Raw genomic sequence first — 14,232 nt, forward strand, 5'->3', positions numbered from 1 at the left:
GCGCGGGCTCGTCAGCTACATCCGGCGCAGGTGAGCGGAAGTCCCAGTCTGGGATCAGCTGACCAGAGAGAGAGCTGGAAATGGCGTCTTCCTTGCTTGGGGGCGAACGATTGATTCGCGCTTTGGGCCCTGGCGGAGAACTGGAACGGGAGCAGCTGCCCCGGAAGCTGCGTGCCCAGTTTGAGGCTGCTCTGGGGAAGAAACACACGAGCAGTGATGGCGCCACGGGCCCCCGGCGCCTGATTCCATTCCGTCTGATCCGAGAACTGCATCAGCACCTGAGAGAAAGAAGTGAGCGGACCCCAATCAAGAGTCGTCGCCTCATTTTCAGATCTAATCCCTCCTGAGGCTTTTCCCCCCTATCACTCACGCGTGCCTACCAAGTTCTCATTTAGCCAGTCCAAACCCCTCTTAAACCAGGTTCACTACTTCCATCTTAATTTCCGTGGGAATTCTTCGGATTTGTGCAGATTTTGTTGAGTGCCCTCTTTTAAAGTCCACCTAAGTCCACCTGACCCTTAAGGAATTAGAGATTCTAGCCCAGTACTATTTACCATTTTAAGTTTCTACATTGGGTGGGTGGGGGGGGCATTTAACGTAGTGAGCTTCTCCTGTTTGGGAATAGTGATTTTCCTTTCATCTGAAAGGCAAGGGCAGGGGATTTTTAAATTTTTTTTTAATGAGCTATGTATTTTTTCTTCTCTGCTTCCCTCTCTTCTCCGCTCAAGAAGGGAATTCTGGGGAATTTTGATTCCCGCCTCAGCCCTCGTTTAGGGGTGTTTAGGGGTGATGGTAGGGAAATAGAATGACAAAAAAAAAAAAAAACCCTATATTGAAAGGTCTGAGCCGAGAGTCACATCTAGTTCTAGTCCTTTCAGAGAAGTCATTTCTCCTCTTTGGACCCATTTCCTGTCTGCTAAGGGAGGGATAGGGTAAACTGGCATGTAGCATGTTTTGCCAGAATTAACATATCCTGGCCAGAAGTGCAAAGAGTAGATATTCAACTATTAGGACTGAAGAGGACATTAGGGAAAGATCCTCCGATACCGTGTCCTCTGAATGTTTAGCCCCACAACGACCCAGACCTATCTAGGACGGATCTGTTATTTTCACAAGACTAACCTACCATTGGCAGGGTTGACTGAAGACTGATAGCTAAAGTCAACTGTGTAGCACTAGGAAATACTAAGGCGGAATTGTTCTGGACTTGTCTTGGTTGAAATTTATCTTAATTTAATAAAAAAAAATGATCACGAGGCTGGGAATGGCACATGCATGAAATCCTAGGACCTGAGGGGCTGAGGCAGGTGGCTGGGTGTGGTGATGCATTCACATGTATACACACACGTACACACACACATACATATTTATGGGGCTATATATCCTAGGGATGGGTAAGCCGGGATGGCCATGTTTTATTTGAGTAAACTTAGTCTTCCAGCCTCAGCTTCATGGGTCATTATGTGGAGCCTTCTTCTTCCCAGATTCCAACCTGTACCTTCATGAACTCCTAAAAGGCAGTGAAATCTACCTCCAAGAGGTTGTGAAACCTCCTCGGGTATGTAAGGGGTGTATTTGTAGAGTAAGTACATGCTGAGTTGGGTATGGATTTTATTAACCAATTTTCAGGTTTGAGATTTTATATTATTTGGAATAGCTCGAATGTGGCTTGGTGAAAGAATACTTGCCAAAGCCCTGAGTTCAGTTCTTAGCATCAAAAAAATAAATAAAATTTGGGGACCAGTGAGATAGCAAGTTGGGGCAGTTGCCACCAAACATGGGAACCTGGCTTTAGTCCTCAGGACCCACATGGTATATGGAGAGAGGTAACTTCTAAAGGTTGTCTCTTACCTCCACAAGTGCACCGTGGCTTGTATGTGCACATGTACAAAGGATTAAACAACAACAAAAAAAATATTTGGAACCAGACAGTCATGGTGCATGGCTTAGATCCCAGCACTCCTGAGGCAGAGGCAGGCAGATCTCTGAGTTTAAGGCCAGCCTGGGCTACAGAGGGAGTTCCAGGACAGCCAGGGCTACCCAGAGAAACCCTGCCTAGAAAAAAAAAACAACAACAATAAAAAAATCTTTGGAATCTAAAATCAGAGAAGGAAAATTTGTCTGACAGATTTGGAAAACTGAGATCCAGTAATCCATTTTCCAGGCAATGGAAGTAAAACCAGTATGCAGAGGCCCCCAGCACCCTTCGCAGTACATTGCACATTGGAATCAATGATATATTTTGTATCAAGAAATATGTGGAAGAATTTAATTCTTCTCATGTGGTTGCTTTTGCTTTAGAATCCAGAGCTGGTTGCCCGACTAGAGAAGATTAAGATACAGCTAGCCAATGAGGAATATAAGCGGATCACTCGAAATGTCACTTGTCAGGTAAGGCCTACTCCAGCAGAAATACCTACAGAATTTTAATTTAATTTTTATTTAGTTTTAGTTTTTTTGATACAGGGTTTCTCTGAAACAGCTCTGACTATCTTGGAACTAGCTCTTGTAGACCAGGCTGGCCTCAAACTCATAGAGATCCACCTGCCTCTGCCTCCCAAGTGCTGGGATTAAAGGCATGTGCTACCACCACCCAGCCAGAGTTTTAATTTTAAAAACAATAGTAGCAGAGTATAGTAGTACACACCTTTAATCCAAGTACTCCTGATGCAGGGGCAGATGGATCTCTGAGTTTGAAGCCAGCCAGAACTATATAGTGAGACCCTGTATCAAAAAGGGAAAGACATGGCAATTCAAGCTCACTTTATGTAATGTTCTAGAACTGTAAGATCTCTGTGTTCTGCCAGGTGTGGTGGTGCTGTCTTTATGGCTGTTAACACGGAGAGGCCCGTCTTGAAAAACAAACAACAACAAAAAAAGACCTCTGTGTTCTATCTAGAGCAAACATAATCTTGAGTGTGTTCACTGAGACTCAGCTTAGATGGTAACCAATTCTTAAATATCATAGAAGTGGAGGTGAGCCTTGGCGCTCTTTCTTCATTTAAGGAAGGGGCTCTGTGGCCCAGGCAGATCTGGAATTCTGTATTCTCTTGTCCATGTTAGGGTTACAGGTATACCTATAGCATTTTATTTCTCCTGACAAGACTCCTTTGGCATGTTCTGCTGTAAGGTAGGAAAGGAGATGGATACTGGGAGCCTGCGTCCTCCTTTTTATCATCTAGAAGGCATCATACAAGTCCAGGGAAAAGAATCCCTGGAGAGGGCAGAATTAGTGTGTTGAGAAGAAAGGGCTGAGACCAGACTGGCAAAGATAGATTTCTAAACAGAATTTCATTCTGAAATCATCTGGGTTTTTTTGTTGTTCTGTTTTTTTTCCCAGGATGCACAGCGTGGGGGGACGCTGAGTGACCTAGGAAAACAAGGTGAGGTACTAGGAACCCAGGCTGCTCAAGCCTCTCAGGACTGGTCCTGGCCTTCCTTCCCACTGCGCTCTTCTTGGCACAAGGCTAAGATATTCAGTCTTGGTCTCTGAAGGAGAACCCAGTAGATGTGGGGGCAGCTAGGAGGCAATAGGATCTCCCTGAGAACATCGACCTGAATGTTTCTCTGAACTGTTTTCCCAAGTGAGATCGGTGAAGGCTCTGGTCATTACCATCTTCAACTTCATCGTCACGGTGGCAGCTGCCTTTGTCTGCACTTACCTAGGAAGCCAGTATATCTTCACAGAAATGGCCTCGGTGAGTAGGCACTGGGCAGAACAAAGTGCCCTTGCTGGGGTTAATGGGAAAGGGAGGATGTGTGTTAAAGTGCACAGGTTATCAGTTGCATATATTTATTGAATGAACAGGGCAGTGGTTCTCATCCTTCCTAGTGCAGAGGCCTGGTAATACAGTTCTCATGTGGTGACCCCCAGCCATAACATTAGTTTAATTGCTACTTCATAACTGTAATTTTGCTGCTGTTATGAATCATAATGTAAATATTTGATATGCAACCCTGTGAAAGGGTCATATGGGGTTGTGACCCACAGATTGAGAACCACTGACTTAGGGACTGGGATAGGGAATCTCCATTCTTGTTAGAGGTGCTAAGGGCTGCAGATTTAGTTGTTGGCCTGCATCCCCTGTCTGGTTCTCCCACTGGCAGAGAGTGCTGGCTGCATTGATCGTCGCCTCGGTGGTGGGATTGGCAGAGCTGTACATCATGGTGAGGGTGATGGAAGGCGAACTCGGGGAGCTGTAACTGGTGCTTCACATCAAAGTCTAGAAGAAGTTTGGGGAGCCCTAGACTGTCCGTTGTCCATCACTGACTCTCAGTCAATCCACGAAGCTCTATGTACTCAGCTCCAGTTAGAGGACCAGGTCAAGTTCTTCCTTGGGGAGCCATATCTGCTGTCAGTTTCCTTGGAGAGGAATAGAGAAGATTCAGACAGCAGTGATTCTTTAAAACAGAAAGAACTGCTCTCAATAACTGCTCCTGAATCCAGTGCTCATTTGCCTTCTGCGGTTCATTCTGAGTCTGCTGAGTCTGGGGTTTTCCCATCAGAAGAAAGAATCCAGACCTTCTCTCCAAATGGGCCAGACTGCCATGAACTGGCCCAAGTGCATAAGTCAGTCACCATCCTTCATCCACATATCTTGGCAGAAGACCCTAAGGAAGCAGAAGGCATGAACCTGAGAAGAACCAGTCAGAAAACAGGCATCAAATAAGAGAAAAGTGGTTGATACAGGATGGTGGAGCTGGAAATCAGGCAGCTAACTTTTTCTAGAAAAGAAAATGGGATCAGGCCATTTTCCAGAAGTCAAAACAGGCTGAAAACCAGATGATCAGCTGTGATCTTCTGTTCAGTGGAGCCAAAGGTGTCCACGTTGTCCTGTTGTCTGTGCTGTGTTGCACTCTTCAGAACGTAGAGAAGTTAGAGCATCTGTGTTCAGAACTTACGTTGGAGAAACTGTTTAAGACCCTTGAAAAATGTTATTTATCTAATAAATATTTCTTGTGTTCAGTGTGTTTTTATTTTAGATCCTATAAGAGTACAAAGCACAGCTGGGCGGTGGTGGCGCATGCCTTTAATCCCAGCACTCGGGAGGCAGAGGCAGGCGGATCTCTGTGAGTTCGAGGCCAGCCTGGTCTACAAGAGCTAGTGCCAGGACAGGCTCCAAAGCCACAGAGAAACCCTGTCTNCGAGGCCAGCCTGGTCTACAAGAGCTAGTGCCAGGACAGGCTCCAAAGCCACAGAGAAACCCTGTCTCGAAAAACCAAAAAAAAAAAAAAAAAAAGGAGAGAGAGAGTACAAAGTACAAAACCTCCTGTGATTCTGAGAATTGCTCAATATCTGCCCTCTCTTTTGTTTGTGACAGGGTCTTACTATGTAGCTCTGGCTGACCTCAGACTCATGGCAATCCTCCACCTCTGCCTCCTGAGTCCTAGGATCCAGGCATGTGCCATCATGGCAGGTCTTTGAGATCTGTCTAGCCTACCAGCTTTCCTTCCTTCCTTTCTTGTGTATGTGTGGCTATATATGCATACAGGAGCCTGTGGGGATAAGAGGAGGAGCTAGAGTTCAGCTGCTGTGTGGGTGCTGGGGCTGAGACTCCATTCTCTGCAAGAGCCGTGAACCACTGAGCCATCACTTCAGCCCTCTTCTTAATTGTAGACTTTCTGTTTCCTTGATGTGCTCAGATAGTGTGGTTTTTTCCTTAATTTTTTTTTTTTTGTAATTTATTTTACTTCCATGTGTGAATGCATGTGAGTACAGAGTTTTCATATGAGTCTCTTGTTTGTGTTACTCCAATGCCTACTACAGGCTACCTTTTCCTGTCTCTCCTCTCTATAAATGCTGGGATCCAACTCCTTCTGTGGATTCTGCTCATCAGGCTTGTACAGCAGCTGCTTTTACCTACTGAGCCATCCCTCTGGACCATCTGGTTTTCTCTAATTTTGTCTCTTATATCCTTACTGATCAGTAGATAGTCTGTCAGTTGTTTTTGCCAGTTCCTGTTAGTAGGGAGAAGTGTCGAGTGCAAGAAAATATAGGTAGACCAGGCTGGCCTTGACCTCACAGGGATCAGCCTGTGTCTGCCTCCTGAGTGCTGGGATTAAAGAAGTGAATCATTGCTGGTTCTGGTGGCGCAGGAAACAGTTTAGACAAAACAAAAAGTTTCTGATCACCAGGGCTGCTAAAGGTTGGTTCAGAAAGCCTCACTGAAGCCTTGGGGGGGGGGGGGGACAACACATGACTCACTTCCCTGTGCTCTCTGTATGCCAGGCTGCATACATATGTATGCCTATATATCATTAAGTACCTGGATTTAAGTTGAAGCCTTCCACATGTTAGAGGCTTGACTACAGCAGAATCTCTTCCAACAGACTTGGACCAGCCTAGGGTATCTCACAGTAAACTTGGGGTCCTTTGTTGGAAGGAATTGTCCCCTAGATCCTGGTCCCTTCCAACAGGCCAGTACGTTTCAGTGGCATCAAGCTCTTACGAACAGTAGTTCTATGGGCCAGGCACTATGCTGCTAGCATCTGGAGATAATAAGCCAAGATCTAGTTTTATGCCTTGGTGCAATGAAGCAAGAGGCAAGCTCCAAGGATCCTTCCATCTGCACAGGCAGAGGGTGTTGGGAATTAGGTGGCCAGTTCACAACAGAGGAGAGGGAACCCTTCCTCTCTGCCTCATCCAAAGCGCCCAGGGTCCAGGAGGTGCTTGGCAGAGGGACAGGAAGTTGGGGCCTTACTCGTTTCTCATGACTTCCTATATGGAACAGAGGGAGCTAGCATTTATTGAGTTTTTATTACATCATATGAAGTTTTTACCTAAATTTTCCCAGGACAGGAATGATTGCATCCTGCTTTGCAGATGTAGTCACATAGCAGAGCTAGGGTTGGAAGCCAACACAGACTGATTGCAGACTCCATGCTTTTCTCTCCAAAGCAGCTCCAGAGGTGGAGGTAACTAGAACATAGTGGAGTGCAAGCCAGCTACTGTGTCCCCAGAGCCTGTGCGAGCTCTGAGCCCTTTAATTAACCACTCTCTAATCCCAGCAGAAGCCTGGAAGTGATTCCTACCCGGAGCCTGTGGCACCTGGCCCTATTTGGGGATTTGGTGGTGGGAGATAAATTTCCCAGGCAAGCAAGCCTCATCACCATTTGCAATACAACAATCCAGATTAAAGTAGGGTTTTGTTTTATTTGGAGATTAGTTGGTATTACAGATGACAGTGATACAAAAGCCCACCCACTCCCCAGGTCTGTCAGGTTGTCCCCACAGCCCACATCAGAGGACAGCCAATCTGATCTTTGGGGAAATTCAATCAACCTAAGACCTGGGCTTCTATTTCTGTAACTTCAATATCACTCCCTCTTCAAATCCACAATTCTGATTAATTTGTCCAGGTGGCAGGAAGTCAGGCAATGGGGCTCTGAACCATGAAAAGGTGGGTCTCCCAGCAGTCCAGCAGAGGAGCAGTACCCTTCCCCTGGCTCATAGATAAGGTACTGACAGGGCTCACTCAGACTGGTGGCTGCCCCTTCAGAGGGAAGAGATCATCAGCTAAAATAATGGGAATGGTGGAGCCAAGCCTGGCGGTAGAGGTCGACAACATGGTCCCTTACCTTGGCGATACCTCCTGATGAGATAATGGGCATATGCCTCCAAAATGATCAGGGTGCCAGGTAGTAAGAGCTAGGCTCCAGCCACTGCATGGGATCTCCAGCTAGGTTGCTGGAGGTTGGGAGTGGAGGGATGGGTCTCTGAGCTAGACTCTTAGAGAATATTCCCTGTGTAAAAAGAGGCAGGAATTCTTAATGTGCTCCACTCCAGGAGAGATGGAGTGGGTTACAAGAGCTAGAGCCAAACTCCTAAGAGCTCCACAGCTAAGTTAGGAGTGATCTCTATTGGTGACAACAGCTGAGGTATAGATAAGGTCAGACAGGCTGCTCAGTGAGGTCTGAGGAACAATCTGCTCTAAAGAAGGGTGAACCCCTAAAGCCCCACTTGGTCCCCGTGGGGCTGCAGCTTTAGCCTCTGGAACCAAGCTGGGAGCTCCACAGGAGGTCTGTGAGCATGCTGAAGCCTGCTGAACTGAACTGGTGGGGTGTAGAGGCTGGCCTGGTGTCCCAGGGTCCCAGGGTTGCTGGGGAGTGTCTGGAAGAGAAGAGGCATTTAGAGGAAGCTTCAGCCTAGGGTTTAGGGCTCCTGGCTTTCTGTTCTTGATTCTCTTGGCTCGGCGGTTCTGGAACCACACCTGATAGGGAACATGAAGGGATATATTTTGGCACCAGCACACTCTCCTGGGACAGAAATTGAATATGAAGGCAGGATTCCCAGAGAGGAGAAGTGCTGTGTCAAGCCCAGAAGTTGGACTATTGCAGCTCACCTGGATCTTGGCTTCAGGCAGGTGAGTTACTTGGGCCAGGTACTCACGGGTACTGATGTCGGGATAGGGCCTAGCTGCAAAGACCCGTTCCAGCTCCAGCAACTGCCCAACACTGAAAGTGGTCCTCTTTCTCCGATGGGGACCCAATCCACTGGCACAGCCTGTGGGCCGGGATGGGAATCAAACTAGGACTCCCTAGCAAGAGCCTCTCAGCCCAGCTTCAAAGCCTTGCTGAGCCTCCGCAGCCCCTACTCCTTACACTCCTCACCCTTCACCATCCCTCCTTGTTACTCTCCCTCACCCTACCCATCCTTTCCCCACCAGATCACCTGGAGATGCTTCTGCTTCCACAGGACTGGCCATGGAGCTGGCACAGGGCGAGGAGTCAGAGGGCCATGCCAGGGCTGTTGCCCACACCAGGCTCATGCCTTAGGGTTTTAAGCTGTTCAGAGTGGGTGGCTCCGCCTCCAGAGGGAAGAGGCTTAGCATTCACTCAAGGGAGGTTGAAAAGGGAAGCAAGGCAGGATTGGGGCTGATAGAGTTCTAGGTTGGACCAGAATGATACACATCCCAGCTTTCGCCAAGAAGCTGGTCACACCTCCCTCCTCAAACTTCAGCCTCTGGCAGTCTCTGCTTTTAGTCCTGTACTGTGTGAAACCCCCCAAACACAGAAATCTACCTCCCCAAAGTTCCCAGGGCTTCAGCTGCCCTCTATGATCCCCCAGTGCCCTGGTCTTGGCGCCTTCAGGGGAAAGTGAGTGAATTCCTGTCTCACTCTCTGAGGACTGGGCAGTGAAACTGGGTGGGATGAGGATGTTGTTGGAGCCACTTACTGTCAGCAGGCTAGGGAACAGTTGCCACCAACAGTTTACCCCCAGGGCTACTATAGAACCCTTTCTGGCTCCTCAAAAGGCCAGACTGAGGCTGGACGGTGGTGGCACATGCCTTTAATCCCAGCACTTGGGAGGCAGAAGCAGGCAAATCTCTGCATTTAAGGTCAGCCTGGTTTACAAAGTGAGTTCCAGGACTGCTAGGGCTACACAAAGAAACCTGTCTCAAAAAAGAAAAACTAAAAGGCCAGACAGGCTTCCTGAAAACCAGGATCTTGGAGCCAGGGAAGGTTCCTTGGGTGAGCCAGGGGTTCACAAAGACTTTCACTTTTACAGCCAAGCTTTCCTCTAGTGAGGGTTTTCTGAGCTGCTTTACTATGAGAAAGGGGATGTAGGCCAATGTTCTTTCTGCCCCCCACCCTATGCCCAGGGCAGAAGCCTCAGAGAAAAGCCCCCGTTAGGTAATGTTGTGGGAGTCTATCCCTTTGTTATTTGGGAATTACATGTAATCTAGATTCACAGTGGACAGCAAAGCTGAGTTGAATTCCACTCTCTAGCTCCTCATCTCCTCTGAGGCCCTAGTTAACTCCACCATCAAAGAAGCCTCACCTGGAGAGGGTGGCTGGGTAACTTATCACCACAGGGGCTGGAATTCATGTTTAACTGTGGAGCAGGATGGACTGGGGGGGGGAGAGGGGGAACGACACACCGAATGTGACGGATGGGGACTTGGAAGTGTAGCTCTCACAAGCCTCCAGTGTTTCTGGTTTAGGAAGAGCACCCGAGCCAAGTGGGGTCTTCTCTGTCCCTCACAATCAGCCCTGAGAGCCCCACTGGTCCTCCTTTGTCCAGGGGACAGGGCTGCCCACCCTATTCAGGACAGTAGTCTTAAACTAGGGGCCAACAGACTTTATTGGGCTGGAAGGAAAAGGCTGGAGGATGGGTTTCCTGAGTCTCCGCTGTGTGGGCTGACTCCTACTTTTCAGGGACTGAGCAGCCCAGCCAATACTGAGCAATAGAGCGTGGGTATGGAGGGTTCACAGAGTCCACGCGCCGTGTTCTAAGGTTGACTCGATAGTACTTGTCTGAAAGAGAGAACGGAAAGAAAGTGTATGAATGTGTGAGATCCTGCCTGGTACTGTCACAGGAAAAAAGAAAAAAGAAAAACAAAACAAAACAAGGGTTTCTCTCAGAAGTGAAAGTGAACATCCACCAGGCAGATAAGGTTACCATCTATAGGTAGTGTTCAGCACTCAAGGACCAAAACCTGCAGGAAAGCACCCCCCCCCCGCCCCCAGCAAAACCAGCTTCAGGGGTAGCAGGGACTCCCACCTCCAGAGAAGAAGTAGACGCTCTGAATGGGCTCACAGGTGGCAGGTACGAGCCAGTTCATATCATAATAATCATCATTGTAGGTTCCTAGATCGCTCTCCTCACTAGAGAACAAGAACCAGGATGAAAGCGATGAGCGACGGGAGTTCAGGCTGTGGCGGCTGCGGCGGCTGCGGCGGCTGCGGCGGCCATGGCGAGAACGGTAGCGTTTTCGGCTGCGGCGCCTAGACTTCTTTTTTTTGGCCGGGAAGGCATGAGATGTGGAGTCTGCGATGTAGATGTGGCCGGCCATAGCAGCATCCACTTTCCCTGGCACACCATGCCAGTCCCGGCTGATGAAATGGGGTCCGCTGGTGCCTTCTGTAGCAGGGCAGGGGTTAATGAACTTTGAGGATCCAGGCTTTGATTTCTCCAGCAGGACACACACACACACATATTAAAACAAGGTTTCTCCCATGGCTGGTCTGAAACTCACTATGAAGACCAGACTGGCCTCTTAATTCACAGAGATCTGCCTCCCAAGTGCTGGGATTAAGACGTGTGCTACCACAGCTAGCTCCAGCAGGCCCTATAGAGTTCATCTGCTGTATCCTGCCCAAGATACACAAGGTCATGCTAGAACTCAGTACCCCTGACCAGTGCTTTTTCCTGTGTCCTCTCTCCATTGTATCCCTTGTGTCTCTGCCCCCTCCCAAACCCCTTATCCTCTGGCCCCTCCTTCTGCTGTGTTAGGCAAAGTTCAAGGTATGGGGTCCAAATGGAGCCAAGCCTCACCCCCAAAAGTCAACAGAAGCAAAGTCTAGCCAGAGCAAACAACTTTTGATCAATGGTGCCACAATTCCAGTCTCCTCCCCCCTTAACCCCCCACCACCATAGTCCAGCCCTGCTCCAAACCCACTTTCTGGAGAAAGAAGCCAGACTTGCTCTCCCTCCATACCTGAGGAACTGTCCCAGAAGAGGAGCTCAAAGATGTTGTCCCAACGGCCTCGGTGAAGCAAGGCAAAGCGCTCAAACACGGTTGACAGAGAGCTGCCTTCGCAGTCCTCTTGGCTGGGCTGCTGTTGGAAATCGTATTCCCAGTACTGCTTCCCTGAGGAGCAGACAGCTGGCATCAGAAGGGCTGGGGAGCTCTGAGGCAGGGTAGGAGCATACCCCCAAAGCCCTGACTCAGGGAAGTGGAGAAGAGAGCGGGGGACTCCTCCGCTCCCTGCCCCTGCCCCTCCCACCCTGAGTACCCTTAAAGAAGTAGGCTCTCTCCCGGCCACTGTAGCGGTGGGCAGGAAGGGCTAAAGCGGCATCGATATTGTCTGGTATGCCAATGAAGCCTTCAGAGATGTTCCGGGGATAGTCAGGGTCCAAAACACCATCTTCGAAGCGCCAGTACTGACTTCCCTGAGAGGCAGGGAAGATGGAAAGGTGAGGACCTACTGCCGGGCAAAGTGGCAGTCCTAGATCCTGAACTGGCTTTCAGCAGCTCCTGAAACCCCTGTCAACCTTGACACTCTTTACCTTGACTCATAGGCTTGGGTCTGGTACCTTGAAAAAGTAGGTCTTCCCCTGACAGTTGATGCGCGTGAAGGCAGCATCAATGGGACCCTCGATGCCCCAGACATCTCGGATGAGTTTGGGGTACCCAGGCTTCACCGCCGTTTCATCTAGCTCATAGCAGTACTGCCCTAGAATAGGGGAAGCTGTGTGAGAAACAGATGTTCCTAGGGCAGACCCCACCACCACCAGACTTGTCCATTGAGGCACCTCGGAAGGCAAAGATGGAACCGTTCTTGAGGTCCGTGAAAGCGTCAAAGGGCTTCCCACTACACAACTCTTCCTCTGGGAAGTCAGAGGTCCCTTGATCAGTGGTGTCAGGCCTTTCCTGGTACCCCACTTCAGGTTCTGGGATGCCTGCCTGCGGTTCGGGAGTCTGTTCCTCGGGCTTTAGGAAAGTTGTTGGCTTTGAAGTGCTTTCAGTTTGGGGCTGCTGAGGAACGCTCTCTGGTTGCACAGGGGAGCTGGTGCTGTTCTCGGTCCCCTCCGAATACTCGTAGTTCCAGTACTCATCTTCCGGCATAGTGAACACATCCCCCCGAGTCACTGCAGGCAGAGAGGGCGGCAGTGAGCTTCCAGGCGCACGGGGACCCCCACGCCCACCCACAGGGCTCTGAACAAACCTTGGGGCTTGCACTGCTCCAGGTAGTCCGCACAGCAGCTCTGATAGTAACTGCAAAGCTCGTCACACTGACACTTCCTGGAGGCCACAAACCCCTGCGCGCAGCGGCCCTTGCATGACTCTGCGGGAGGGAATGCCAGTCTTTATAGAGCCCAGGCCAGGCAACCTGCCCACCCTGCACTGCCCTAGATGCCCACCAGTCACCCCCATACCTTGGTCAGCTAGAGAAATCCATGCCAGCAGGGCTAGTATGAGGAAGGGCCTCAGAGGTGCCATGGCAGGCCTCTAGCAGAGGGCCTGGCAAGCTGGCCTCAGAGCTTCCGGTCCGTCCTGCCTGGAAAAGGAATCAAACTGAAGAGAAGTTGCTATTTCACCGGGTTTCTGCTTCTGTTTGCTCATCCTCTGGCCCAGCCCTAATCCCCTCCTCCAAACACAGCTGCAACAAAGGGTCACATTCCCAGAACCCTACCCCTAGGAGTGCTGGGAAATAGAACCCTCGCCAAGACCAGAGTCAGGAGGGTCATGGGCAGCTGGGATAGCATGGTGGGTTGGGAAGGCAGAAGGAAAGCAGGTGTTGTCACCCTGTGAGCCGGTTACATTCATCTCTCCAAGTCTTGCTTTTCATAAAATGGGACCATGGCGCCAGGCCTCATCAACAGCAAATACGCAGTCAATGATTTATTGTTTGATTAGGGCCATCCCCGACTAGATGTTTGTCCCATCCGACCCCCACTTCCCAGTTGAATATTTGGGGCAGTGGAGAGGAGAGGGGTGGGAGGAGAGCTGCTAAGCGCTCTGGGGGAGGTTTCTCTTCTTATCATAAAAGAACAAAGCTTCATTTCTTGCCTCTCCTTGTGGAAGCATGGTTCTCTCAGCTGGGCTCCACAGCACAGGAAGCAATGGCCCTAATGCTTTTGGTCACAACCCATTCCTTTCTTCTCTTTCTTTCTTTTTTTTTTATTTTTTATTTTATTTTGTTTTTTTATTTTTCGAGACAGGGTTTCTCTGTGTAACAACAGTCTTGGCTATCTTAGAACTTGCTCTGTAGACCAGGCTGGCCACGAACTCACTAAGATCCACCTGCCTCTGCCTCCCAAGTGCTGGAATTAAAGGCATGTGCCATTACCACCTGGCCTCCTTTCTTTACCTTTAGATTTATGTATTTTATTTTGTGTGTGTATCTGCACCACACACATGCCTGGTGTCTGTGGAGGTCAGAAAAGGACTTTGGACACCCTGGAACTGGGTTTTGAACAGTTGTGTGCTGCCGTGAGCACTGGGAATCAAATCGGGATCCTCTGCAAGAATGAGTGCTCTCTCTCTCTCTTTTAAGATTTATTTATTTATTGTGTATCCAATGTTCCTCCTGCTTATACACCTCCATGCCAGAAGAGAGCACCAGATTTCATTACAGATGGTTGTGAGCCGTGTGGCTGCTGGGAATTGAACTCAGGACCTCTGGAAGAGCCTGTGCTCTTAACCTCTGAGCCATCTCTCCAACCTCCTAAAGATAAAGGTTTTTGTTGTTTGTTTGTTTAAGACAGGGTTTCTCTGTAACTTT

At 49.2% G+C, this 14,232-nt stretch overlaps 3 protein-coding genes across 4 annotated transcripts; 1 reads left to right on the plus strand and 2 right to left on the minus strand.

Moving 5' to 3' along the window:
• The first annotated feature begins 35 nt into the window (after positions 1–35).
• Positions 36–4,966, plus strand: Tmem199 (transmembrane protein 199). Its single transcript, XM_050128872.1, has 6 exons — positions 36–291; positions 1,485–1,558; positions 2,302–2,391; positions 3,341–3,383; positions 3,586–3,698; positions 4,108–4,966. The coding sequence occupies exons 1-6, from the start codon at positions 81–83 to the stop codon at positions 4,201–4,203; spliced, it is 627 nt and encodes a 208-aa protein (XP_049984829.1). The 5' UTR covers positions 36–80; the 3' UTR covers positions 4,204–4,966.
• Positions 4,967–6,942: 1,976 nt separating this feature from the next.
• Positions 6,943–9,953, minus strand: Sebox (SEBOX homeobox). 2 transcript variants are annotated; one of them, XM_050128790.1, is made up of 3 exons: positions 8,672–9,953; positions 8,343–8,503; positions 6,943–8,210 (listed from the first exon to the last, which is right to left on the minus strand). In XM_050128790.1, the coding sequence occupies exons 1-3, from the start codon at positions 8,766–8,768 to the stop codon at positions 7,845–7,847; spliced, it is 624 nt and encodes a 207-aa protein (XP_049984747.1). In that variant the 5' UTR covers positions 8,769–9,953; the 3' UTR covers positions 6,943–7,844. The 2 variants fall into 2 exon arrangements, with proteins under 2 accessions (XP_049984747.1, XP_049984746.1); XM_050128789.1 differs by having other exon boundaries at positions 6,943–8,503.
• Positions 9,954–10,068: 115 nt separating this feature from the next.
• On the minus strand, positions 10,069–13,047 carry Vtn (vitronectin). The gene is made up of 8 exons (XM_050128787.1): positions 12,884–13,047; positions 12,673–12,792; positions 12,260–12,595; positions 12,041–12,180; positions 11,740–11,896; positions 11,442–11,594; positions 10,505–10,864; positions 10,069–10,257 (listed from the first exon to the last, which is right to left on the minus strand). Exons 1-8 carry the CDS (start codon positions 12,945–12,947, stop codon positions 10,148–10,150), a joined length of 1,440 nt encoding a protein of 479 aa, XP_049984744.1. The 5' UTR covers positions 12,948–13,047; the 3' UTR covers positions 10,069–10,147.
• Between the last annotated feature and the right edge of the window lie 1,185 nt (positions 13,048–14,232).

The sequence above is a fragment of the Alexandromys fortis genome, unplaced genomic scaffold, assembly GCF_014885135.2.
Source record: "Alexandromys fortis isolate MF-2015 unplaced genomic scaffold, M_Fortis_MF-2015_v1.1 scaffold_80, whole genome shotgun sequence".
Classification (NCBI taxonomy): Eukaryota; Metazoa; Chordata; class Mammalia; order Rodentia; family Cricetidae; genus Alexandromys; species Alexandromys fortis.